This window comes from Aquila chrysaetos, chromosome 22 (assembly GCF_900496995.4).
Source record: "Aquila chrysaetos chrysaetos chromosome 22, bAquChr1.4, whole genome shotgun sequence".
Classification (NCBI taxonomy): domain Eukaryota; kingdom Metazoa; phylum Chordata; class Aves; order Accipitriformes; family Accipitridae; genus Aquila; species Aquila chrysaetos.
This window is the reverse complement of record NC_044025.1, coordinates 20,108,445-20,134,464: the sequence shown is the minus strand read 5'-3', so window position 1 is coordinate 20,134,464 and position 26,020 is coordinate 20,108,445. Positions and strand designations below refer to the sequence as shown.

The 26,020-nt window shown below is 46.4% G+C and overlaps 1 protein-coding gene across 5 annotated transcripts in view; it reads left to right on the top strand.

Moving 5' to 3' along the window:
* The first annotated feature begins 15,767 nt into the window (after positions 1-15,767).
* The window catches only part of P4HA2 (prolyl 4-hydroxylase subunit alpha 2), a 30,922-nt gene continuing 20,669 nt past the window's right edge, over positions 15,768-26,020 (top strand). For 2 of the 5 annotated variants that reach the window (XM_029998276.1, XM_029998279.1), the window contains exons 1-3: positions 15,768-15,847; positions 17,031-17,134; positions 24,325-24,424. In XM_029998276.1, the coding sequence (XP_029854136.1) occupies positions 24,343-24,424 (82 nt within the window). In that variant the 5' untranslated portion in view covers positions 15,768-15,847; positions 17,031-17,134; positions 24,325-24,342. Of the gene's footprint in view, positions 15,848-16,337; positions 16,458-17,030; positions 17,135-24,324; positions 24,425-26,020 lie in introns of those variants that run through there. The other 3 variants (XR_003921077.2, XM_029998278.2, XM_029998277.2) reach the window with 2 other exon arrangements.

Here is a 26,020-nt window from a genome sequence, read left to right as displayed (position 1 = left end):
TATCGCAGGCTGGGACCCGAGAGCATCAGCTCCGGTCCTGGCTCTGCTGTTGTGGAGTTGCACAAGCCCCATGTTTCTCCCACCCTGCTTCTGCTGGAAAACACATGGAGATCCACAGAGAGGGAGCAGCATTTTAGACTGTTGCTATTGCTATGCTGGGCATAAAAATCCTCTGAAATAGCCTCTTTGTTTTGGAGTCTGCCTCCCAGAATAAACCACAGTATTCTGGATTATTAGCTTATTTAGAAACTCCACAAAGACACTGTGTTTCAGAGAAGTTTTAAAATAAAATGTATTTTATTTTTTAAATAGGCTTTGAGGTTCATAAGTATTTGCTCTTTATTTGTTCCTTGAGCTCAACCTGCAATTTTTTGCCCTTTTTCCATGTGACAGTAGCCAAAACAGCCATTACAAATCTTGGACTGCAGTGTTTTGTGAGTCAGTGTCTGCTTTTACAGCAGAAGGCAAGCTAGGGTTACCACTGGGGTTGTTTATATGGAATCACATTAATTAATTGCTGAAGATATGCTTTGGGTTTACATCACTTCATTGTTATTGGGCTGTGCTCATTCTGGCTCAACACCGTTTATTTTCCGCTGCTGCCCTCTCCTTGCCTTCCAGCTGTTCACATTGCCGATGCCCCGGCGTGAAATACATGGAGGCGTTTTAGCCAGAACCCCCAAATTCCTGTCACCACCTTCACGGTGGTTGCAGCTGTGAGTCCTGGCTTGGGAGAACAACTCCGAGAAGCTGGAGCCAGCGGTGCCGGCCACGGCTGCCCGAGCCCCGGGGAGCAGCGCGGGGAGCAGCTCCTCTGCCGCCCTTCCCCGCGGCTGGAAAGCGCCGTTCGAATTACTCACTCGCACAACTACTGTAAGCAGCTCGCTCGGACTCTCTGTTTGCTTTAAAGTCTGGAGAGCGCCTCTGCTAATGAAGCTTTGCCAATTTGTCTCAGCTAAGCTTCTGGCCCCACGCGTCGATTGACTCATTGCTAATTATTTATTTGAGAAAATCGGCGGTGGTTCTTAAATGTGGATTTTTATTGGCAAAGACGGCATAGGAGTCTGGATTCTTGAGTGTATCCATTTGACACAGAAACTGGGACGTGGCAGAGAGGACAGGCCTGACCAAGCACCACGATCCGTGAGGATGACCGTTTGCATTGAAAACAAGCGGGTTTCTAAAAGGAGCCCGCTGGGTGCACCGACGGGGACGGCACGGGCTGGGGAAGGCAGAGGCGCGCTGGCCCCGGCTGCTTGCTGTGAGAGGGCAGGGAAACGTGCCCTCCCTCGTCACCGCTCCCCTCCAGGGTTAGCACCCCTCGTCCGAACGGCGTTTGATCGCCAGCTCCGCTGCAAACGTCGCCTTCTACAAACGGCTCCGCACGGCCGGGCTGCTCCGTGGTGTGCCAAGTGCAGGGTGGTGGTGCAGGAGCCGGGGCGGATCACAGCCCTTTGCCCTGCCTCCTCCTCCCTTTCCCTGCGGGACACAGGGCTTCCTCCTCATCCTCATCCTCATCCTCTGCAGGAGCAGGGCGAGGGCTCCCCTGCCTCAGCTCCGCACCCTGGTAATTCCCAGCGGCTCTCCTTGGAGCGGCTCCCTGCCTCGTTTTCCAAACTTCTCTTTAATAAAGTCAGGAGGATTTAGAGGGGCAGAAATGCACTCGACTCCACTTCCAGACTCAATACCATGCAAAATTAAGAGCGCTGGGGCCATATTTCTGGTCTCCGAGGTGGACAGCAGATGTGAGCAGGGACTGCAAGCTCTCCTGATAATTTAGCGTAATAATGGTGTTAGCGAGGGCCAAATTGCTAACTTGATTGTGAATGAAAATAATCACCCTGCCAGAGCATTGCCACGAAAACTTTAAGACCAATGAAAACAGACTGGCCCGGAATGAAATCCACTCATTGTATCAAAATGACCATAACATCTTGTGCATATTTATTGCCAAGTATGTTGGCTTTTGGGTTATTTGACAAAATACGGCCTCAGCTGCTCTCTGCTGTTTGGCACCGTGTCAAGAGACCATGGAAAACAGGGAATCCTATTCCACAGGCTTTTAGAAAGGAGGTGAAAAAAAAGGAAAAGAAAGTCAATATGGGGTATTTTTCACAATAATGTCTTAATTACGCAAGCAAGCAATTTGATGGATTTTATGTGATTTCTATTTCCTGGCTACAAAGAGGGGATTTTTTTTTGTGGGGGAGGGCATTCACAAAGCCTCTCTGCTATTTATCCCTTTGACCTCTGCATTACCCCAGCTGTGGCCATGATGACAGATGTACATCCATGCACTTAGAGTAGTGAGGTTAAAAGGAAAAGTGACTCATCCAGTATGAAACCCCCAGGAAAAAAAAAAATCCCTTCGGATGGAGAGAGGTGTTAGACCAGCAGCTTAATTTTGGCCACTCGCTGCCTTCTCGCTGACTTACGGGTTAGCACTGTGCAACCACGGCTGCTTTGGGGTAGTCTTTCTGGACTGACTCCTGAGAAGCACGGGCTCTTGGGAGCGGGGTTTGTCTGGCCGTAGGTGTTGGCATCCGTACGTAGGTCACCCAGGAAACAGCCTGTCTCCAGTGGAAGGGAGGAACAGAAAAATCCTCCAGCCTGGAGTGCCCTTATTGAAAGGCAATGCAATAGGTACTGTCTTGGCAGGCAGCCTGTTTATCAGAGCTGGAGAAGACACAGAGCTGAAAGAGGCTGCAAACTCATTAGAGAGAAACGTCTGAAATAAGTAAGATCCAGCTCAGTGGGGACACATACCAAGTACAGAAACTGCACAGCTACAAAGTGAAGAACAACCAGTCGCTTCTGGTGAGAATAGGTGGGGGGCAAATAAATCACCAGCTTGCATGGGTCCTGCCGGGACTGCAGCATAAGCAGGAGAGCTTTATGCGAGACGAGTGAAGGAACCTTTCTGCTGTGCCTGCTGCGGGAGAGGCCCCAGCCGGTGTGGCTGTGCATTGTGCAAGCTGGTCCTTTTCAGGGCAGAGACATGAAGTAAATGACCTTTCACAGCCTTTCGTCGACAATTCCACTTTTTGGCACGCTGGGCATGATCTCGCAGTTTCTTTGGCTTCTAACTGAGGTTCAAAATCAGACTTTTCCCCCTTGTGCTTTTGGTTTTAAAAAAATCTGCCTTTACTTAAGGAGCAAAAGTGGCATTTACAGATCTCCGTGTGTAAATCGGAGTTTACTATAACCACTCTGAGGGCAGCTTCATCCTGTGGGTCACAGTCCTGTGCTGGGGATGTGTCATGTAATAACCCATCCGCAAAGATTCTCATGGTGGAGGGAGCAGCTTGAACCACATACCTATCCCAAGGTAGGTATTTGGAGGACTTTTGATGCTGTTAATGAACCGACTAGAGATGGAACTGTAACAATAGAGCTGACCACCATCACTTATATCTGGTTTACAGCCTTTAAGTCCATTGATTTCAGTGCTCTTCCCCCTCTGAGCTGCACTGAGGTGGGGCAGTTCTCAGCTGCCTTAGCAGTCTAGGATAACTTTGGGCTGTGGTATCAACATAGAGAAGCTGCACAGGCTCTGCCTGTCTGCCTCAGCTTGGTGCCTGGAGGTTACCACCATCATGCTGGATTTCTCTAAAGCTGAGCCTCCAATTTGTTGCTCTGTTTGCTCCAACACTTCCAGAATACTTGCCTGCCCACATGCTTGGATCCCCTTGGCGGTCACGGGGCCCTCCGTCCCCAGGCAAAGGGGAAATTGCATGATCGTATGGAAAATACCAATAATGTTGTTGAGTTTTGTTGCCGTGGGAACAGGAGCTCAAACCAGAAATACGGCACATCAGAAGGCGGAAGGCTGCCTGTTGTGGAGGATGCCCAGAGTTCTGTCTTTAAACAATGACATAGCAAAAGAATGAGACACGAAAGGCCAAGAGCTGCTCTGTGGGTTAGTCTTCCATTTCTTTTGACCTTTAACTATAAATCGTCCCGCTTATGACTGTCTCGTAATATAATCTTATATTGTACATGATTTTTCATGTACTTGCTTTAATAAATGGGACTATGTATTCCCCTCTTTCTCTGTTTGTGTGACTTTCTGTAAGTAAAAAACTTCACCAAGCAATGAAAGACTCTATTCACCTTCAGCCCACATAAATATCTTATGTTAACATACAAATGCATGAGACCTTCTGCAGTCTGTACCCAGATGTTAGACGTAATGGCTTTTCATCTTCCAGTCTTATCACTAGGTTGCTTTTATTTAGGAATGAGTAGGATTCAAAGAGGAGCTGAATACTTCTGTGGTTAGTGAGCACATCTGCAGCTATAAAAAAGCCAGGCCATGGAGGAGTAGGAAGGTCAAACTGCCCCACACGTGTCCTGCAGACAGCAGGACTCTGCCGAGCTCCCCGGTGCTGAAGGAGGTACTTTAAATAGCCAGGGCTGGTTCCTACTGATGCTGATGCTGGCAGAGCAGAGCTCAGCATCACTCCCAGCTCCAGCCCCAGCTTCCTCTGTCCCCAAAGTCCTTTTCCACCAGCATCTACTGGGATCCACCCTGTGCTAATGTGTAGCTGATCTGATGTGATTAGAACCGAACTATGGACTTCTGCAGCTTTGGAGTGAGGCCATGGCAAGGAGCCAGCTCCCATCATTCCATTGTTGGGGCATTTCCACCTGCACAAACGCAAGGCAGGCAAGTGCAAGGCAGTGATGCTCCAGTTCGGCCGCTGCCCCATATGCGTCAAGGCATGGAAAACACCCAGTGAGGAGTGGGCTCCCAACAGCCCCCATGGTGGAGACTCAAAAATTACTGTTTCTGCAAAGCTGGTGGGAATTCGGTCTTCTGCTGGCTTACGACATCCACATCTGTGATGCATCACCGAAACGCACAGCCAAACATCGTATCAATAGAGGAGGAGGAATAAAGAGCTTGAGCTAGCACGGAGGAGTGATTTTCCCAAGGCAGGGTGGGGCGATCACACCATGACTCCCTCGGCTTTAAGCTGCAGGCCCATGACAGTGGTGCTGAGCAAGACCTCAGCCGGCTGAGTCAGCCTTATCGGCTGGGGCCGTGCAGGAGGAGCGGGCTTATGGATGGGCTGTCAGGCCCTCCCAGCGGGGCCTGCCTTTATTAGGTAGCGTCACAGCTGCTGGCCACTTTCCACAGGAGTTTTAAAAATGCTTTTAAAAAATCTTCTAGGGAGGGTGTATTAAACATACTGTACTGCGGTGAGAAACAGACCCAGCTGACAGGAGTGTCTGCACAGGACTGGCTAAATTCCTGCTGTATTTATAACATATTCATTGCCCTTTGCACTATCTGCCTGTCTTAGTTTTCAGGAGTCGTGTTAAATTTCTTTTTTACTTTCTTTCTCTCAAGAAGGATTTCAGCCCTGCACTATCTGCCTGTGTCAGTTTTCAGGAGTCATGTTAAATTTCTTTTTCACTTTCTTTCTCTCAAGAAGGATTTCAGCCCTGGCTCCCCTGCCCTCTCCGAAGGGGTGGAGGTTACATGCGGAGTGTGCGCATGTGTTGGGCTCTGCTTGTGCCGAGCAAGCAGCCGAGGGCGGCCACGCTCCAGGCAGCCGCGGGGAGAAGAGGGAAAATCTGACCCAGGGCGGCGGGCAGTGGGTCCCCCCCGGCTTGACCGTGCTCCGGGATGCAAGCATAGGGTTTTGCGGGTGACTCCATCCCTCCTCCCTCTTCACGATTCCTCTCCGCTTCCTTCGCACCCTCCTCCCGCAGCTACCCCAAAACCAAGGCCAGGAGGTTGCGGGGTGCTGCCGCAGCGGCTCAGAGCCCTGCATCGGTGATGGCTCCGTCGGGGCCCGGTTATGTGCAGCCCACGCTGCACAGCTCTACAGAGCTGGGACCAGCGGCGCCTGGCCGTGGGGAGAGGAGCTGGTGCTCATCTCACAGTTGAAAGAGGCGCGGAGATGCAGGGTAAAGTCCACGCAGTAATATGATGAACTTTGGTGTCAATTCACTTTGCCTTCCTTGAGAAAGTGTCTGTAAGACCATGCAAAGGAATAGTCCTGCTGTGTCTCGGTTGGTTTTCCAGCCAGCAGAGCCTGTGATGCAACTCCTGGCTGGCCGGTGTGAGGTCAGATGCAGAGCAGCTAACGTTGGCTTCCCGCTCACCTGATTTCCCACCCAGTGCCAGTTTAAGTAAATCAATTTAGAAACAGGCTTTTTTGGGCCACACAGTTTCTGTAGGTCCCTGGGGGGTGAGTGCCAAAGGGGAGCTCATTCTTTCCTGCTCATTTGTTTCCTGGCTGCTCTAGTGCAGTGGTGACAAAGGCTGTATTTAGCAGGAGCCGTGGCAGCCGCTGATGCCATCCAGACATTGCTCTGCTTGTGCCAGTGATTCACAGAGGCTGTCACAAACAGTCTTCCCTTCATAGCCAGCTTGGGCTCCTGCACTGACAGCCTGGCGGGAGCAGATTTCTCTTTCAGCCGAATCAGATTAATCCAAAATAATTCTGTCAAGATCAGGAGAGTGACCATGGCATTACCCATCCCGGGGTGACTGAGAGCCTATTGATCCCACTAATTCTGTGTTTCAGCATCGAGGTGCTGAGTCAATCACCGGTCTGTATTTGGGTATGTTTAATGTTTTTAATGGTAAGGGCAGGATCCTCGGGTTTTGCAGAACACATTTCCATTCTTTTACTTTAAGAGAAGGCACACATCCTAAATACAGAAATACCCGTCATTTTCCAGTTGGGTTATAACAGAACCATTGGAACCATTAAATCTACTTTCTGAATTTTGTGCCAGTTATTTTGTTAGTACCCAGGCTCTGTACAGTAGAAGCTGGTATCATGTTAAAAATTATTCGTGTAATGCATAGTGAAATATATTGCTTACATGTGTAGCCACAACATGTTGGCAAAATGTGAATTTATATTTAAGTTTGGTGTGAGGTAACAAGTACTTGCATATTATCCAGTTCTGCTTCCTTGGCTAGCTGAGACTCTTCCCTTCGGGGGTAATAACTGTTTTACCATGGCCATGCGGAGCCAGCACAACTACTGGGGGGGGGCAGAATGGATTTGTTCTGAGCACCTACAGCAAGAAAAATGTTCATTATTTCAACGTTCAGTTTCAGCTGTGGAAGTTTTTAGGCTGGAAATGGATGCATGGGAATGTAGGGCTAGACAAGGCATCCAGTCCCTCACCCTGTTCCAGATGGTGAAAGATCTGGTTGATCAGGGATCTGGTTGATCCTGCTCTTTCCCGAAGACGTCAGCCCCCAACTCCTCCGAAAGCCGGCTGGCAGGTTACTCGTGCTGCTTGCAGGAGCTGCACCCCCGGCAGCTTGATATTAAAACAATAATTTCAAGCTTAATCTCTTCTGCTGCAAATTAAACCTGATGCTGTTTATACCCCCCCCCCCCCCAGCCTTGCGGGGGGGGGGGGGGGGGGCATCAGCCCAAGCCTTTGCTCTCCCCCGATGCCCGGCTCTGCTGCAGCTTGCCAAGGGCAGCCGACCCCCTCCCTCCGTGTCCGTGACCCCCCCCGCGGCCCCTCCGGTCTCCGGCTGCGGGGAGGGAAGAGCCCGGAGCCGCCGCCCGCCCCACGGCCCGAGCTCGGCGTGCTCCCTCCCGGCCGCTCCGGGAATCACAGCCCGGCAGCCGCCGGAGCATCCCGGGCTGCCCTGCAGCCTCTCTGCTGGCAGGACCACCCCCCCCAAAAAAAAAAAACCCTGACCCCCCCCCCCCCCCGGCTCTGCCCGCCCAGCCCCGGCAGCCAAGGCAGGAGGTTTCAGAATGGCCTCGGCCGAAGCAGAGTGCTCTCGCCCCTCTCCGGGACACGGCGAGGGTGGGTGCTCGCTGGGGTGCTGCGTGGCTCGTCTGAGGTCGATAATTATAACAGGGTGAGGACAAATCTGCTTCGAAATAAAGGGAATTAGTCAGAGGACGTGGCCCGCCGGAGGGGAAAGGGAGGGCGACTGGGACCCGCAGGAGGCAGGGTGGTTCTCCGGTGCGTGTAGTGTCCTGTTGTGGATGGATGTGTTTTTTGGTAACCCTGGCTACGGTTGGAGCTAATGGGTCCCCAGCAGAATGTAAAGCGGCGCTGGTTGTGGCCCCGGGGGTGAAGATTAGTGCCAGCCTTCACCGAGATACAGCTCAGTGAGGCACAGCTAATGAGCTAATAAAGTATTAGGAACCTTATTTAATTCTGCACCATGAAAAACGAGGTGTTTTGCCCTCCTGGGAGAGGGTTGGTAGGCTGCCTTGGCCAGAAGCCGGGGCCTGGGGGGAGAACAGCTGTAACACCTTCCTCCACGGGAGGAAATGCAGCTGGAGCCCTTGGCGAGCAGTGACATTTTGAGGACATTTCCCAAGGGTCCTGCGGAGACCTGGGCGGCAGCGCGGGGCCAACGCCACGCCGAGCTCGTCTTTGAAACCACAGCGTTGCCTTGAGACGGCTCCTGTGAAATAAACCGGTCATACTGCCGCAGCGAGGCACGAAAAGTCGCTTTGCCCAGCCAAATGGCTCTAAGGGAACTTTCCAATAGCCCGAGAGCGTCCTTGAATTTCCTGCAGCAAAATGATCCCTAGAAGTGATGTGGAAAGGGCAGATGCCGGCATGCAAGGCCCTGCCGGGAGCTGGGCAGCCGTGGCCGTGTTCGCTGGGCTGCCCTTCGCTGCTGCCTGCCCATCGGCAGCGTGTGCACTGCAGCGTAAAACCGCAGCTGCGTCCTTAAAGAAAACCTAACACAAATACTAGTTTTGCCCGGGGCGATTCATTTAATTTTTGGCTCCTCAAAATCATTACAGGGACAGCATGTTAGGCCACAATAGCAGGGTCTGATCCACAGCTAATTAAAAATAGCTTCATCTCTTGGGGCTTGAAACTTTGCTAATTAAAGAAGAGTAATTCTCCTGAAATTAGTAGGGTTTTACAATTTATACTAGCTGAAGATTTGTCTGTAGGGCCAAAATTATTTTCACATGGTAAGTTTCCACTGTCACACCCATACATGCAATATAAGCCAGATTCAGCAGACTGGAAAGGTGAATGAAGACTTATTTTATGGTATTATAATGTGTTTCTTCAATTAGAAATGAGAAAATATAATTTCATTTTCTTTTGAATTTGCATCCAGCTCTAGAGAAAGTAAAAAAGCCAAGGGACATTTTTTATGTTTACAGCAGATATTGTTACTTAGGCTCTTGGTTGTATTAATAGATGTTTTCCAAACATATTATTTTTCTGGATTAACCATGGAGCTTAAATCTTCATTAACTAGAATGCTTCAGCTCAGTAATTGCTAAATAGAGCTGAAGTAAAGACATACATAACAAAGAGCAGACTAGGAAATAAAAACACACAGTTATATCATCACAATTATATCAGAAGTTATACAAATGCCTATAAAGAACCCTTGAATCTGCTCAAATGTCAGCAATTGTTAAATGTATATACTCTTTACAGATATGGAATTACATTTCTTGCAGTTGCAGTTTAAATCCTTTGCCTGTCTACTTTCTTTCTCTTTTTGTTGATGATTTTATAATGTAAGGGAAGAACACACCCCATCCTGATTTAAGCTCTTTGGTGTATTCAAATGTGCTTAGAAAATGAGGAGCTGAATAGTGGTTCCACCACACGCTCTTTACTGTAGAACCAGTGATTATGGGAGCAGTCTCTGACTCCTGCACTTCCCCTGGATCACGCCAGAAATGTACTGCCTGGTGTGTCCTATCACAGGCCGAGCAAGGAAATGTATTTGCTCTGAAATAACCCTAGCAAGTGCACAGTGTGAATTTACATATGAAATTAGAGCATGGGCATATGTAGAAGATGTGCTTTCCCCTTCCAGCAGCTGAAGTGAAAGGAATTCGCTGCCTTATTTAATACCTCTAAGTGAATGTCCATGCTCAGGCATTCACTGTTTACTTATGCTGAGTATACAGTGCACACACTGTACTTCTTCTGCCTGGGAAGGAATAAAGATCTACTGTTCAAGACAGCCAAATATTTTTAAAATCGAGTGATGTGCCAGAAAGGATTTCTGGAACTCCAGAAGTTAACAGTTCCACCGCTGCATTTTGCTGTGCAGATGTTGCTGGTTAGAGGAAGGATCAGGACTCACGCTGCCAGGGTTGCCCTGCTTCAACACTGAAATGGGAATTCAGAAAAGATGCTTTGCAGGAGCAGCTTCTGACGGGAGAGGAGAGACCTCTGGGATGAAGACTGACCCTAGCACCTTCTGGCCTGGGAGGCTGCACATGAGCCACAAATGATACGAAACACAAAGGAAGGACTGAGTGCTCTGCAGGTGGAGGAAAGATATGTTCCCTTTGCTTGCTCATTGCTGCCAGGCCTGGAGGTCGTGGGTGAACATTGCTCTGTCAGAGTGGAACTTACACCTGTGATCAATCAAATTTAGGAAGGGCGCTGTCATCCTCCCTAGGATTTTAATTCTGAGATCTGAGATTTCAGAATCTCAGCACAAAGCTAAAGAGTCCTCTGCATGAGCATTTTTCGTCAGCTGGGTTTCCCTTCTAAGGTGTCTACGAAATATGTTGTGTGCGAAGAAGGGATGTGACAAGCCAGCACAGGCTGATGCAGAATGAGTAACGATATGGAGCTGATAGTGCTGGAGCTAGTCAGCAGTGAAACAGCAGAGCCTGCTAGCAGTGTTTGCCTGGGCTGCTCTCTTTAGTACAAAAAAAGAGATGCGGTGATCCTTTCCTCATTTGTGGAATCTCTTCTGGATAAATACATCTCAGTTCCATGTGGAAAACCCACACACATAGAAGGAGCTATGCCCGGAAGATGATAGCCACCTAAAGCACAGTGACTGCAAATTATCCTCTCTCTGGAGAGAAAAATTTCATACTGATCCGCCTTCAGCCTGGTTCAATATGTGTTTTTTTAAGGTCTGGCTTTTCATCCACTAATTAGTAGCCTAAATAAAATACAGGTTGAGATATTTTTTTTTCATGGTTTTGTAATGTCTTTTACCCACATTTCTTAACTACATCTTTCCCTAAACCTAAAAGGAATAATGTGACCGGCTGGCCTTTCCTATTTCTGGATTTGATTTATGCTGGAGTCTGCGAAAGAATGACTCATAGAGCCTGCTTTACATTGGCCGCTCAGTCTTGTACAAAATCTGTGTTAAAATCCAGGGCATGCCGGGAGGAAGGTTTGCACAGCGCAGCGTGGCATGACCCGAGTCCTTTTCCACACTCCCTCTCGGACTTTCTCTATTCTGTGTCAAAATGTGCTTCTCCTCCACAAACCTCTACATTAAATGTGTTGCAAGGCTAAATCCCATGCGTGTTGTTTTCTGAGCTTTGGCCGGGGTGATCCAGCTGCCTTACTTCAAAGCCTTCGTTTCTTTCACTTAACAGTGAAAATTACTGCTACGCAGCGAAGGTAGAGGTCTGATGGGTGATGCTGAGCAGCTGTGTGCTTGCCAGCTGCCCAGGTACGTTCCCCATCGCTTACACCCCAGGGTGCGGTGACACAGGGAGATGGGAATGTGTCTTTCTGCCACAGCTGGGGCTGCTGCTGAACATCGCTGCAGCTATCAGCATCTTCGCCTGGACTCTGAGGACTTGCCGTATCTTCCTCTTAGTTCAAACAGGGAACACAGGGTGATTCATCATTCCTGCTAGCCAAGTTTACAAAAGAGCTTACTCATTTGCTGAGGAGGGGGCCAAACTTTGATTAAAAAGCATAAACATGGATATGATTTAAAAAATGTTTCAGCCTGGACAGTGCCTCCTATGCATGTAAACGATTGGGGCTGCAGTTGCGCAGTGCTTTCACAGAGCTGTCTGTCTTAAGTGCCCACAGACAGATTTAGGAGCAGAATATCAGAACATGATTTACAAAAGCTGCCTCACTCCCTGCAAGCCCCTCCAGTGCTTAGCAAGGGCTACGATTTGCATCCCTACATCCCCTGGTTCTTTTGGGCATCCCTGGACAATTTGGAAAATCGAATTAAAATATGGGCCGTATCATTTTAAATAAGGTAAGAAAGGGAGAATATGTGTCTTTTTCCCCTCCCTGTAGTCAGACACCTCTAATTCTGTATGGGTTCACTTAGTTTTAAATAAGCTAGTCAGGCAATTACCAGTTATTTCTATATTTGCAGAAGTTTAAATGACCTTGTGAACGTGCAGCTGGGCACGGTTCAGAGCGCTGCCAGACCAGCCTCGACCGTACCATAATTACGTTAAATAGGAACACGAGCCGTCGGATTCCTCCCCGGGTTTGTCTTCCCCACGCTCCTGGCGAATCCAGCTTTAGTTTCCCAAACCTGGCACAGAGACAGCTGGAGCTACCGCTCTGTATGACAGACCTTTTCCATCTGCACGCTGTGTGTTTATCTCATGTTAACTCTCATCTAGCTTATCTGCAGCAGAATTTAAGACATAAATCCCATCCTTTCATTTCTCCTGGTTGCACTTTGGTGTCCTCAAGGGGTGCAGTCTTGAATAACACTGACTGCTGCCTGCAGCCTCCCCAGTCTGCTCAGCTCTGCTGTGCACCAGCATCAGTGTGGCTCTGGACCTCGTGGGACTGAGCTCCCAAACCGGTCTTAAGTGCAAAGGGCCTTTTGCCCATTCCAGAAGGATCCTGGCGCAGGTCTGACTGCTCGGGAAGTGTTCAGGCCAGGAGTTTGTTTGCAGCCAAGGTCTCTGAGTTTTATCAGAGGACAAAACTTGATATAGTTGACACCTAGACAAAACTTGGTATAGTTGACACCTCAGTGTTTCAGACACTGTGGGTTTGTTTAGCCCGTGCTGGGCAGCCCTGAGCTTGGCCTGAGCTGGCTCTGGACAAAATTACTTGCAATCCAGAGAGCAGATGCCAAGTGGAGGAGCAGCGTGAGTGCATGGAGCAGTGAGCTGTGTGGGCTGTGGTGCTGCACTGTGGATGTGCAGTAACCTGGTGTAGCTTTCCGTTGCTGCTGCGCACAGTGCATCATTCGAAGAGGAAATTGCACCCAAGTCTGTTCATAGTGAGATGTCTATGTCTGGCCACATAGCCTTTTCCACGTTTGCCCAATCTTGCGTCTTAGTCACACTTTTCCTGGTGATGTTTCTCTAATGCTCAGGGGTTCTGATTCAGGATGGCTTCCTGACAAACGCTCAGGAATTTTGCTATCAGCAAATGCTCCATGATTTTGCTGTCAGCTGGGTACCAGACAGTGACTGAGTGACACCAGCACTGAGCCCACAGGTGCAGCCAGCACAGGAGACTCCTCCGAGTCCTGTACCCTCTCCCCCTGCTTCTGCCCGTCATCGACAATGGAGCTTTTATTTCCTTTGGTGTGTCAAATCCTCAGCTTGTAAGATCCACCTGCACACACACTAAAGGAAGACTATTAATTAGATGATACTTCAGCAGACACCACTTCCGTATCATAGCATGATCTTTTACCTATGGTAGATGTAAAGACACTGGTCAGACTTTTGGCTGAATCTTTGAACAGCACAGATCGGATGTTGGCATGCCTTGGTTTTTGGCTTCCATTCTTGCTCTTCTAGGATCTGGTGTGATTGTTTTTTCATTCACAAAAAACAAAGGAAGAGCAACAGACACACAGCTAAGTTTAGAATTTATTGATGTACGAGGTCTATTTACACACGTACTTTTTAGCTACGCTGTCAGGGAGAAACCTGAGCTACACTGAGGTCAGAGTTCTGTTATCCCGACATATCCCTGCCTCCTCTGTTCTGACTCAATGCATTGTTTTATGGGAAATACTATAGTGTGCTATGTAAGTACCCTTAGATAGTTTTAATATTTCCTCTGCTAAGGTCTCAGACAAAAGCCTTGTAATTTGAGAGACAAGGGGGCATCCAAAAATACTTGTGTGTGCATTTGGCAGCCAATCTCTGCAAAGGGATTTTGACTCACTTTTAAGGAAGGTAAGGGCTTGAAACACTCACAGGATGCTTGGTTCTCCTGGTTTTAAACCAGATCTCTGTGTCATAGCTCTACAAGTGCTAGCTGGGGTTGTACTGAAGGGACATCAACCTGGACTGGTAGAATCAGATGTTGAAAAAACATCTCCAGCCATTCCCCCTCCTCTCCCTGGACCATGGCTCAGTGAGCAGTGTCTCCTTCTTCTTCTCTTCTACCAGAAATCTCTCACCCTCATTCCAGGGGCAGAAGCAAAGGAGCTGTTTTTAACCTGAGACATGCTCCAGAATTTCAAAGCCAATACAGCTAAAGCAAAACTGGTACTTTATAAGGATAACACTTAATGTAGTATTTAGAAATATTAAGTAGTCAAAGCTCTTTGTGCTAATACTACATCATATGGTCTGTATATACAGCCAAAAGGACTGCACAGCTGGTTATTCACATGAACAGACTCATGTATTCTTGTGTTCCCTCTACAAACACATTTTTAGTCCTTTCCACTGAAACAGAGAAAAAAACCCCTATTTCTCTGTAACATAAGAGCAAAAAGTCTATAATAAAAATAGGTTAAAGAAGCATCAGAACTGAGTAAGAAATCTGGCTCTGAGTCACATCGTCTCTGAAGACTAATGCTGTTTTTACAGTCTTTAAAATGTACCAGTATCTTTAGTGCCATCACAGACTTACAGATTGCTTCTTTCATTGACAATAATGCAATCTTTTCTAAATATATGATGGAAATTAACTTCAGCCAAATAAATGGTAATGTACAAAGTGTATGTATGTCCAACATATGGAGCTCTGTTAGGGTGTTCTGGTGACAGGACAGCCGCGCCCTTTTATTATGGTTTACGATATTAGCAGTTGCTTAAAAGCGTCAGTGAAATCGCACCCTTATGTTAGATATTTATTTCCCTATTTTCCACTTTCTTTATGGATTCTGGTAGGGTGAGTCATCTCCCAAAACCTGGCTTTTACAGTCACATTTTGCTAGATCTCTGTTCAGCGAATGGACTTGTGATGGTGGAGTAAATCTGGAAAGCAAGAGGTAGCTTGTTCTTGGTGTCTGGTATGGTCTGATTCGGTTTCTGACTCTAATATTGAAAAGATGTTATTTTTGGCTAAGGTAATCGTTACGACTGGTAATGGTGGTGGTGGCTCTGAACTGCCGTCAATACTGGTTCGTGTAGGGGAAAGAAAGTAAATTAGATGTTCTGGTGAGCCTGGGAAACGATCTTCTCTGGCCTTGTTTCAGCTCTGTCCACGCCTCAGCCGCCGAGTCTGTCCTCACCCGACGGTGCGCCGCGACCCCGCAAACCGCAGCGGGAGCTCGGGCCGCTCCTTGGCGGAGGCCAGGCCGCCCGTGCCAACATGGAGACCGGCCGTTCCTTCCCTGACCCGCCACACCCTGCTCGTACGCCCCAGTCACGTTCCAGCACAGAGATCATCTTATTTCCCTTTTAAACGTAATCTTCCTTCTCCTCATGAGACTACCACCTGCCTACGGCTTACAAGACGTCGGGCGATGGGGACGCCCCAGCCCACGCTGGCTCGACGGCGGTGCGGGCAGCGCCGCAGGAACAGCGAGCCCGCGGGGAAGGCATTCCGAGCCGGGCAGGCAGTTTTTTAGAAAGCAAGCGGAATTTCCACGTGGTATTTCATTTCTCTGTGGAACCCTCTTTTAACCCAGCAACACCCCGCCTCCCCGACCGGCCGCCGGCCCGACGGCCGCGCCTCAGGGGCCTGAGGTGATCCCGGGCGGGGCGGTGCGCGGTGCGCCGCTACTGGCGGCATTACGGCGGGAGGGGCGGGGCTGGGGGCGGGGCTTCGAACGTGGCGGCGGCTCAATAGGAGCGGGGCCGGGGGCGGGCCGGCCGGCTGGCCGGGCGGGAGGGAGGGCGGGCGGCGGCGCGGCTGGAAGGGCCGGGGCGGTTCTAGAAGCGCGGCGAGAGGGGCTGCGAGCTGCCGGGTGAGCCGGGCGGGGGGACCGGGGCTCGGGCGGGCCGCTGGGAAGGAGCGCGGGGAGAGCGGTGAGCCCTGCCCGGCGGCGGGGCTGGTTGTGGTGGTGGTGGTGGTGGGGGGAAATCGGGGTGGTCGTCAGGCCGAGGTGAGCGTTTGGGCAAGCCGGGTGGGAGCTGACTGGAAATGGGGATCCAGGTTTGAAGTGCCGCGGTTAAATGCTGGGCTGGTCCCCGAAGAACGCGTTCTTCCCCCTGGTTTGGTGTCCGGGGGTCCCGGGCAACTCCCTCCGAGCAGCTCCCGCGGTTGGGTGCCTCGTTACTGGGTTTAACTGGTGGGGCGAGCAAATGGCAGCCTCCGGGGTCGGTCCTGCCGCCCCGCCGGCGGGGGACTGCCGCTTAGCTGGGGGAGAAAGCCGAAAATGACCTTTCGGGGAAAAATCCCTGGGTTTCTGTAAGCACGTTGGAGGGATCATTGTTATGAAAAATGTGGAAGGGCTCATTCCCCTTTTCCTTGCCCTCTGGGTTTATAGATGACTGATATTACCACTTAGATAGATTACTGTGTGTCAGCTGCATCAGCTTGCTGTGTGTGCACTTCCAGCCTGCCGTAGGCTCCAGGTACAGCAGACCACGTCTTAACCCTCATAAAGGTGTTCAAAACCCACTTGTTCTACTCCCGTCTCATTTTGTTTTAACCCGAGATTTGTTTTCCAAAAAATGGTTGTCCTTATTTTTGTCAAAGCACACAGACGTGCAGCTGAGCTGGGGTGATAAGCCAGGAGAGCGCAGACGGTCGGGTGTGTGAGTGGTACGATGCAGTAATCGAAGCCTGGGTGGAAAAGGGTTGTGCAAACACAGTGGAGGGCAGGCTGGCGTGAAAGCTAAAGGCACTGTCTAGAGCGTTGTCAGAGCTCAGCTGGCGCACAATAGCTTGCTATGGCATAGTAATGCAAAACATGCTTTTGACCAGGCAGGAATAATTTTATTTCAAGCACCGAAGAATGTCCTTGTAACCTGGAAGCAAGGAGGAAAGAGGCTGTGTAAATAAAGACTATGTTTGGAGCTGTCTGGCTTTGTGGTGTTTGGTATTCCTAGCCAGTAATCACCCCTGTTCCTCGGTAGAAAGTACTGAAGGTAGGCTTTCCCAGAAGACATTTTTGTAACATAACCTCTTGCCCCTTAATTTTATAGGTGCTCTGTGAGGGCAAAGCTGAGCTGAAAGGCCACAACAGCCATCCTCACCAGGGTAATACTTCAGCTTTCTGGCATTAAGGACCTAGGGCATAATCCTGCAGGTATGTTGTAAATATATATAGCAACCAGTAACTTCCACTCGTATTTTACAGGCAGAACATTATTCTACAGTTGTAAATTGGCATTGCTATGACACTAACAGACAAGAATTTTGCTTCTTGCTTATGCCATAATTTCTTGAGATTCATTTTTTTTTTAATGTAGCTAATCATACTCTGGGAAGCAGTGCAGGAAGTATGAATCGAGTATGATTATGTATTTCAAAGACAGTAACAGCAGAGGGAGCATGATTTACCATTTAGTATAAGAAGTTTTTCAGTCTAGGTTTAAGTCAGGAATCCAGTCTGTTTATAATTTCCATGCTGTGCATATTGGCAAACTTCCAAAGAAGCAAGCTGTAAACATAGATATTTTTCCTATGACTAGTTCTGATTTTTGTGTATGGTTTTCTGTATGTCTGAGAAATTAGAATGTGCAGTATGGTAGGGGGCACGTTCTAGGGTGATCTTAGAATAGAGTCAACGCCCGCACCTCTGAGATAATGTCTGATTTTAATTAAATTGCTAATATTAATTGAAAGAAACAGTTCACTGACAGTAGACCTTTTTATATTAAAAAAACCCTTCTTTCTGAACGGGAAGATTTTTTTAATGCTATACGAGCATATGGAAGGTTATGTTAAGTATCATGATGTACTAAAATTACGGGCTTTGCACAGTAAAGTGCACTCTAAATTCTGATGCTGAAAAATAAGCTCTAGTGGAAAAAGAGCATGCAGTCTTGCTGTCTTTGCTAACAGTGTGGGATTTGACTCTAGGCTGCTTCATAGGGGATGAGCTTGCAGATGCTGCAGAGTAAGATGCAGGCAGATTTGCTGTGCCTTAGACTAGCATGAATTTTCTTGCCTGCTGGAGTGCGGAAGAAATATTCTTTGCTATGGTTTTTAAAAAACTGTTGGGAGCTAATCAAGATGATTATAGTTTCTAAGGTTATTATTATAATGAAGGATAACACAAGCCATTCTATATTAGAAGAAATGCATGCAGTTTTGCATGAATGTGCTGTATCCTTGTTAATGCGTGCAAATGAACAGCTTTTCCTCCTTTTCTTTTGGCTGGCCTTAAAAAAAAAGAGGCAATCATGCTGTATTATTTGCAAGGCAGTTATAATTATTTTCAGATGCACATTAAACCCTTTGGCAAGAAAGGTAGTGATGCTGACTTTAGCTGCTTTGAGCAGTAAATCCAACGTGTACTGGAGGAAGGGGCTGGGAAGCAGTTATTTGATGATGAAGAGAGAAGAGAACTCGCTGGTGAAGAGGCACCTAATATTGAAAGGGAGCAATGGCTTTTGTGTCTCCCTGGGTATGACTGAAAGCTAGCTATTTGTAGCAAGGTAACTGCATGTTGCACCGGCAGTGTTGTGAAACCTGACATGAGGTTCAAGATATGACAGTGCAGTCCGGGTAGGGCACTGACAGGCGTTTAAATCCAAAGCTCTTTGGATCAGAGGAGTGGTTGAACATTGAAGCATCTGAGTTCATGTGGAGAATGAATTTTGGCCCTGAGCTACTTGTTTCAAAGTCTTCAGCCAGTGGTGAGGGTTTGCTTTCTTAGGATAAAATTAATATGTTTCCGTAGTATTTAATAATTTTTAAACAGTTTCATAGGTGCCATCATGTGCCAGGCATCTTCCGGCTAATGTGTCAGGCTAATGTGCAAGACTTGAAATACTGCTACAAGCTAGATGTTTTTTATGGCTGCTTTTCTTACAGAGATATTGAGAGAAGCTTTTCCTTGGCAACATCCTGAAAATCTGTTTACAATTCAGACCATCTTTTGGCTCTAAATAAGTATGTAAGCAATCTTGCAGGTTTTTGTTTGTACCATTTTCCACTTAAATATAATTAGCCTTGTCTATGGCCATCAATACTGATAGCAAGTTGTTGCCTACTTTTGAAGCTCCATTGTTTGTGGAGGGGAAAGGTGATGAAGCCAGCTGTGCAGTCAGTTCAGTACTTCTTGCTGTGTCTGCAAGCAATAAGACAGTGGGTGGAAAGTACTGGCATTTGGAGAAGTCCCAAACAGACCTGTCTCATCCAAGAGTCCAACCTCAAATTGCTGTTTGAGGATGGACCATTTTTCAGAGCCTGGCATGTGGGCCTCAACTGTATATGCACCAAGAACCAAGCTGTGGCCTGAGGTGACTTTGAAGTAGTGATTTGCTTGTTAGATTTCACCATGGTACTTTAAATTTAGATGCATGTGGAAGCAGCTGCTTTAGCAGTGATTTTTCAGGTGTCTTTAATAGCATAGGCAAGCACAGAAGAGGAGACAGGCTGTAACCCTTACTTGTGTCATCAGCCTGTAAGTTGTTGCATTGCGATGGTTTAAAAAAATGATATATTAATCAGATTTTGACAGTATCTAGTTGTGATACTTTGTCTCACAAAATTTATTCCCCTGTAGCAAAGTGTGAGTCTGTAAGAATAGAACCAAACTAGGGAACAGTAGTCTACCTTAATTGCTTGGAAGAAACCATTGCAGCATGCTCTGAAAAAAAAACCAAACCCAATCCCCCCAAAAAACCCCAACCCAAAACCAAACCAAAAACCTGGAAGAAACAGAAAAATAGAACTGATATGAGTAATTAAAATTTGTCATGAAGGAAATGTATAGCAGAGAATGTCTGATGAACTAAGATACTGACAGAGCAGTGATTTCTGCTGTGATCTGAGCTCAGTATTGGTAACATTCTGAAGCAGTGAGTTGGCAGTCTGCTGACCAGCGATGGCATGCAGGTTTTTGACTGTAATTTCGTATGGATCAGTGAAGTACTGCACCCTTAGTGCTCTCTTTTCACTTTTGATCTGTCTGTTACATGTTATACCTGTTTTAGCTGTGAGGTAATGTCATCTGAGTTTTATGTACAGGGAACTGAAATATAGATTTAGAAAGAAATGCGTTCACAGGAGCTGAAATTAACCCTGTGAAATGTTCCCCCTCCCGCACCTAGTCTTTGGAAAGAGAGGTGACTTTGCTGGTAGCAGTTTAGAGCAGCTAAATTACACCCCAGTTCCATACCTCTTCTGGAGAAGCCTGATAGCAAAGGGAGTGCTGTCATGTCTAAGTGGTGGAGTGGAAGAATACTGTGGTTTTTTTCCAGAGTTCATGTGATCAAAATTAGAGTTCACAATACAGCAGGAGTAACACTCTGGCCTGATTTGCCGTAATAAGCAAGAATAAGGGGTGTGACTTTTATTCTTTAAATTTCACAGACTGGTCTTAGGTTGGTTCCGCTTAGTTTAATTCTTCTGCATGAGAAGTCTGTGCAAATTTGGAGCCTGGATGAAGGACTCGCTTTTGTCAGTCCCTGTTTTTAGTTAGCCTGTCAGGCAATTGAAGGGTTTCTTCTGACTTTTGTTCTTCTGAGCACACCCTCATCTGGGAATGAAAACTGACATCAGGAGTGAATGATCAGCCATGAGATAGGTAATTGAAGGTGCGAGTTGCACTATTGTGTGTGCTGCTACTATTGCATTCGTAAAAAAAGCTGCAGAATGCAAATCAAGTCCCCCTATACACCATTGTGCCAACTGAATAGTACTTGTTGAGGCTCTGGTGGGGTGAGGGGAGAGGGGTTCATGTTTTTAGGGCCTCTAGCTTCAGCATATGTGGGTAGATGCGCTGCCTCCTGTCTAAACTAAGGCTCTGTGAGGATCCTGCTCTTGTTCTGTGGTGTACAATGGAGACTGCAGCCTATCAGTTTGATCAGAAGTGGGAGTCCTAAAGGGACTGGATGACTAATAAATATTTCTTTCCTCTTCTGACCTGAAAAAAGTCCTCTCTTTGGCTCGTGTGGGAGCTGGCTTGAATCCCCCATGACTGGTTATGAAATTCAGAGTGGGTGAGAAACTGATAACCGTGGTAGATGTGCAAACAGCTTTTCTTTTATAGGTCAGGTCCATGTTTTTATATCTTCTTGATTAAGAATTTTTAGAAAGCTTATTTAATTAATTCAGTCTAACTTGTGAAGAAAAATTCCTTCCTGGTCTATTTTGTCTATAAGAACCGTTTTTCCTTCTGCCAGTGCTCTCTGAAGTCTGACAGCACTCTTTCCAGTGGGAGCAATGATTCATTGAGGTCTTACACTCTAAAGAAGTAAAGCGCTTGTACAATATCCATTTCATTAGCTTTTTAGCTCTGCTGGCTGGGCATATTTAAGGGAAGGAAAGGAGCAAAACATTAAATATGTGTTACTGTATGCAGAGAAGCTCAGTTCTATCGGTGTTGCTGGAACAGCTTCTCACTGCGGTGAGAACTGTCTCTCAGGTAAGGCAATGGTGTGAGTGCTCACCTCCTATGTACACAGGGCCTCAGGATCCCTGTGCTGATGGCACTTGAGGTAGCCTGACAAGCCAGGACAGTACGCTTCTTGTCCTGGGCCGTCTTACAGCACTAGCTCAGGACAATGTGAACTGCCTGCTCTCAGTTCCTGCATGGGGGGGTTCTTGTAGCCCAAGGCTGAACTGAGCCCAGTGGCTCTGCTCAAGCCTTCTCCATCTGTTGCAGAGGAATGTTGCTATTATCACTTAAATAAAAGGAGATCTTAAATTCACCTGTCCAGCATGATGTCTTTGTCATTTGAAGATGCTGTTGAAAAAAAGCCAAAAACGTAGGCAGTATTTGTGTTACACAGACTTCTTATCTGGCATTTCTATGCAACTAAGTTCTTCCATTCTCTGTTTGAATAAAACACACTGGCTTTATAAACATTTGTCTCAGTTACTGAGGTAGGAGGTGCTAATGTCCCTTCTGCCTCTCTTACCCTCTTTGTTAGCAGATGGTTTAGCTGTGGTGGGGTGGGCATGCATACGTGTATGTGCACACATGCTCATGCTGTCCAAGAATGTGGTTATAACATTATGTTCAGCCTCCTGTAATTCACTATTTGTGCTGGTTTTCTGAGTAACAGCTGTGAAAAGAATGTGTATAAACAATTTAAAAACCCTGCAGCCAGGTGTCCTGCTTGTTCAAGCAAGAGCTGATTTCTCTGTTTACTGAGGTTTCTGTTTATTGACTCAAGTAAATCTGAGTGGGATGGCAAAGCTGTTAAAGATCTGCTATAAAGACAAGCTGCTAGCTGTAGTAAGTGTTCTTCTTGGCAGATATCCTCAGCCATGAGAGAACATGGTGGGGAGGTGCAGGGCGGGGAATGTAGAGTGGTGTTGTTTTAACTGGAAAATTCCCTTGTAATTGTTTTGCCAGGCTTTGTGTAGTGCATCCAAAAAACCACTCCATGAAATGACAACAGACTATGCAGATGGACAGTTGTGTCTTAATATATCCAAATTAATGTACTTCCCAAGTGCTCTTGACTTGCTGTGCTTTCTGCTACATCACTTATTGTGGCTTTTAGTATTGGCAGACCTCTGCATGGTACTATTCATTCAGCTTTACTCAATTCTCAGATTACCCATGTACTAGTTCTGAACTAACTTAAACAAGCATTTTGGGAATATGTGGTTTGCAGGGGGGTGAGAAACAGAAGAGGGAAAGGAGAAGACTTATTATGATGCTGCGAGACACTTTCCTGCTTAGTCATGCTTGCAAACTTGTGGTAAATGTTTCTGATTCCTCATGTAGTCTTTTAAAGCAATCAAAAGAATAACTTAAAAACAGTCATCTTGGCATGCGATAATACATAGCAGAGAACAGAGCTATTTCTAATGTTTGAAGTGATGACAGTATCACTGATGGCGTGTTTGGTGTTTATGTCCGTGGCACCAGTGAGCTCAACTGAGGGTGAGGGCTTCTATCATGCTGTGGGCTTGAAAATCCCAGAAGTAAAGGGCAATATCCACCTTTCACCTTCTATCTCATGTTGTGCAGGCAGATATGTGGAGCCCAAGGGAATAATGAGCTAGAGTTGTTCCAGAATTATCTTATTTTAATACCTTCCCACTTGCTGCATTGCTTGAAATTTTAGGATATTCCATGTATTTTCCCTTCCTTCATCCCCTTGTCTCATCAGATTTAAGTGATTCCATTTTGCCCCAAATAGCTGCATGTTGTTTACTGTATTTGGAGTAACAGTGGGTTGCAAGTGGTCATTTCCAGCTGCCAGTTTACCCAGTTACAACAGGTAGGAAAAAAGAATAATTGCTTCTTGAATTAAGGTGAACAGTTGTCATCTTCCTTTTGACACTGTGTGCATGGGTGTTACACAAGAGCTCAGTGTTTGCTGAGCTGCAGTACTCCTATGTGAGGGCTGACTGTGGTGACTGTTCTTGCTCAGTGAACAGGCAGCTCCGGAGTGAGCTGTGAGCTGATTCAAGTGCAGTGCAGGCTCCTCATAAATTCTCTGGAAGAGGCAGTCCTGGCCATCAGATCTACCAGGAGAATTACAGCTTCCAGGAGGCTCTTTTGTACAGACCTTGCATCCCTTACTTCACTTGTCTGCTACCTTGTCTGCCTGTCTGCTCAGACTGGCTTTCCCTGCCATGCTCTCAGTGAGCTGTGTTCTTAGAAATGTAACAGTCTGCTTTCAGCCTCCATCTCAAGGGGCTGGGTTTCTAAGCTGGCACAGCCTTTGAAATACAGAAGTCATAAGGGCTGTGCCCAGAGGCCAATATGCTGGGATGATGCATCTTGAATAAGCAGAGTTGGAAATTTCACTTTCAACTTTTCCAACCATCACTGCCACTTCCATGGTACAAAAGACTATATTTCTCTATTTGTCTTTCTCACTATTTGTATTTCTAGACAGTTTTTATATAACTGAGTTTCACAGCATGCTACAAGTCTGACCATTTAATATAGACTTTTATTATTATTGGAATATAATACAACTTTGTATACTCTCCTATTTTCCAGCTATAATTATGCATGAAGTGGAAGGCATTGAGCTGTCCTTGCAGAAGATCTTGTTCTCACTGTCTCAGTGGACAAATACATTGCTTCCACATCTGTTGTGCGGGCCTTCCATGGACTGCAGTCTCTTCCATGTAAATCTGAAAGAGTATACCAGATAGCATTTGAGACTTAAGTAACAGCTCCTGTGGTTGAAGAAGACTTTTTTTCAAGCTTCACTGATTAGAATTCAGTATTTCAAGATCTAAATAATTTTGATGAGGGTGAAATGACTGAAGATGAAGATTAATGCCTTGGGGTTTTTTCTTACAAAGAAGTTAATAATTTTTATTCCTTCTTTTCCTTTTAATTTGTTACAGGTTTGAGCTATCTGGAAGATGAAGCCCTGGCTGCAGTTGGTGTTCTTTACCTGTATTTTCTTGATCTGGCACACAGAAGCAGAGTTCTTCACCTCCATAGGTAGCAAAAGACCATATGCACGATGTGATGTAGTTAATGTGATGGCCAAAGCTGTTAAGGTTTACAGTTGAAGCATATGGCTTTCTTCATACGGCTCTATCAAGCACTGTCCACATTAGGAAAAGCTAATCTTCTGCAACCTTGATGCTATTCTGCATTGCAAGCCTTGCATAGTGCAATTTGTTTGCAGTTGGGTAACTTAGCACACTGTGGCCAACATGATGCAAGATTCTCTGGGGGCCCTCTCAGTAAAATAAGACAGTGCCTGTGTTTTATTAAGAATTGTGCACCTGTTGTCATCTTGAACACAGCCTGAACCTTATGCTAAAAAGCTTAGTCCTGAATTTATGATTTATGAAAAGAATTTAAGTGATAAATATGTGAAATATTTTCTTTCACAGAACCTGAAATCTCCTGTCTACTCAAAAAGCTGGAGTCAGGTGTTGGAAGGAAAATTTAATATACTCCTTACCTTATGTGTGTTTTGTAAGATCTGAGTAAATCCTGAAGAATTCACATTGTTATAAGTCCTGAAAATAAATTTATTTTTATGACAACTTAGTTCTTGTGCTCTAATAGCTGTGATACAGCCATGTGTGATTGTGGTAGAGCCTAAAAATAAGCACAAACTGAGTTTTCTGCTGTGACTTGGTCTAATGTTTTCCTGTGGGATGGTGTTGGGAGTTTCCCCCACTAAGGATATTAGAGAATAACTACAACTGGCTGTTTTCCAGAATATGCTTTGAGCTCAGTGGAGCTATGTTTCTGAATGGTAAAACTCAAAACTCTCAATGGTTTATTTTGCACCATGGTGTGGAACTGCTCAGCCAGAGCAAGGCAGAGTGGTGTTTCACTACCAAACTCCAGCATGTGCTCCTGTGCTCTGGAGTTGGCTAAACAGTATTTAACTACATGTGTATTATTTGGTTCTCTTTTTTCCCCTAAGTTAAGTAGCTTTTTGTATAAAGTTACTGTGAAGGATCACCTTTTCTTTACACTTACTATTTCTGAACCTTTCCTAACTGAAAACAGCACAGCCTGCTGACTTCCATCTGTTTAATCATGCCTCATTAATAATTACTTCGGAATGCTGAAACTAAAGCTGTGGCTGCATTTATAAATCTCATCCGGTCTTTCAGTGTTTGGTCTTTGAAAAGTTTGTCATAGCAATTAGGATTGACATGCTAGCAATTTCCACTAATGCTAATCAGGAGAGAGTGTGTGTGTCAGTCTATAAACATTAGTCTGAAATTCCTCTGTACTTAATGTTAGGTTGTGTTTCCACAGTTACCCATATTGAAAAGCTGTAATCTCAAGTGATGCCAGTGGTTAGACTAATAATTTATTAGTGTGACGTAATCTGTATCCATATGTAGAACAGATGCTTTGGCAACTGTTTGGATCTTTTGTTGCTTTTGACTCAGTAGCTGTATTAATGTCAAACCATTCTTTTGATTGTTTTGCGTATAATTATAATACTAAAAGTAATTCAGAGGCAGTGGAAGGGTCGCAGCAAAGCTACATGAGCCATTGAAGTTGGGATTTTAAAAGCCCCTTGAAGCATTTGAATGCCAGACCTGTATGTATAATAGCTTT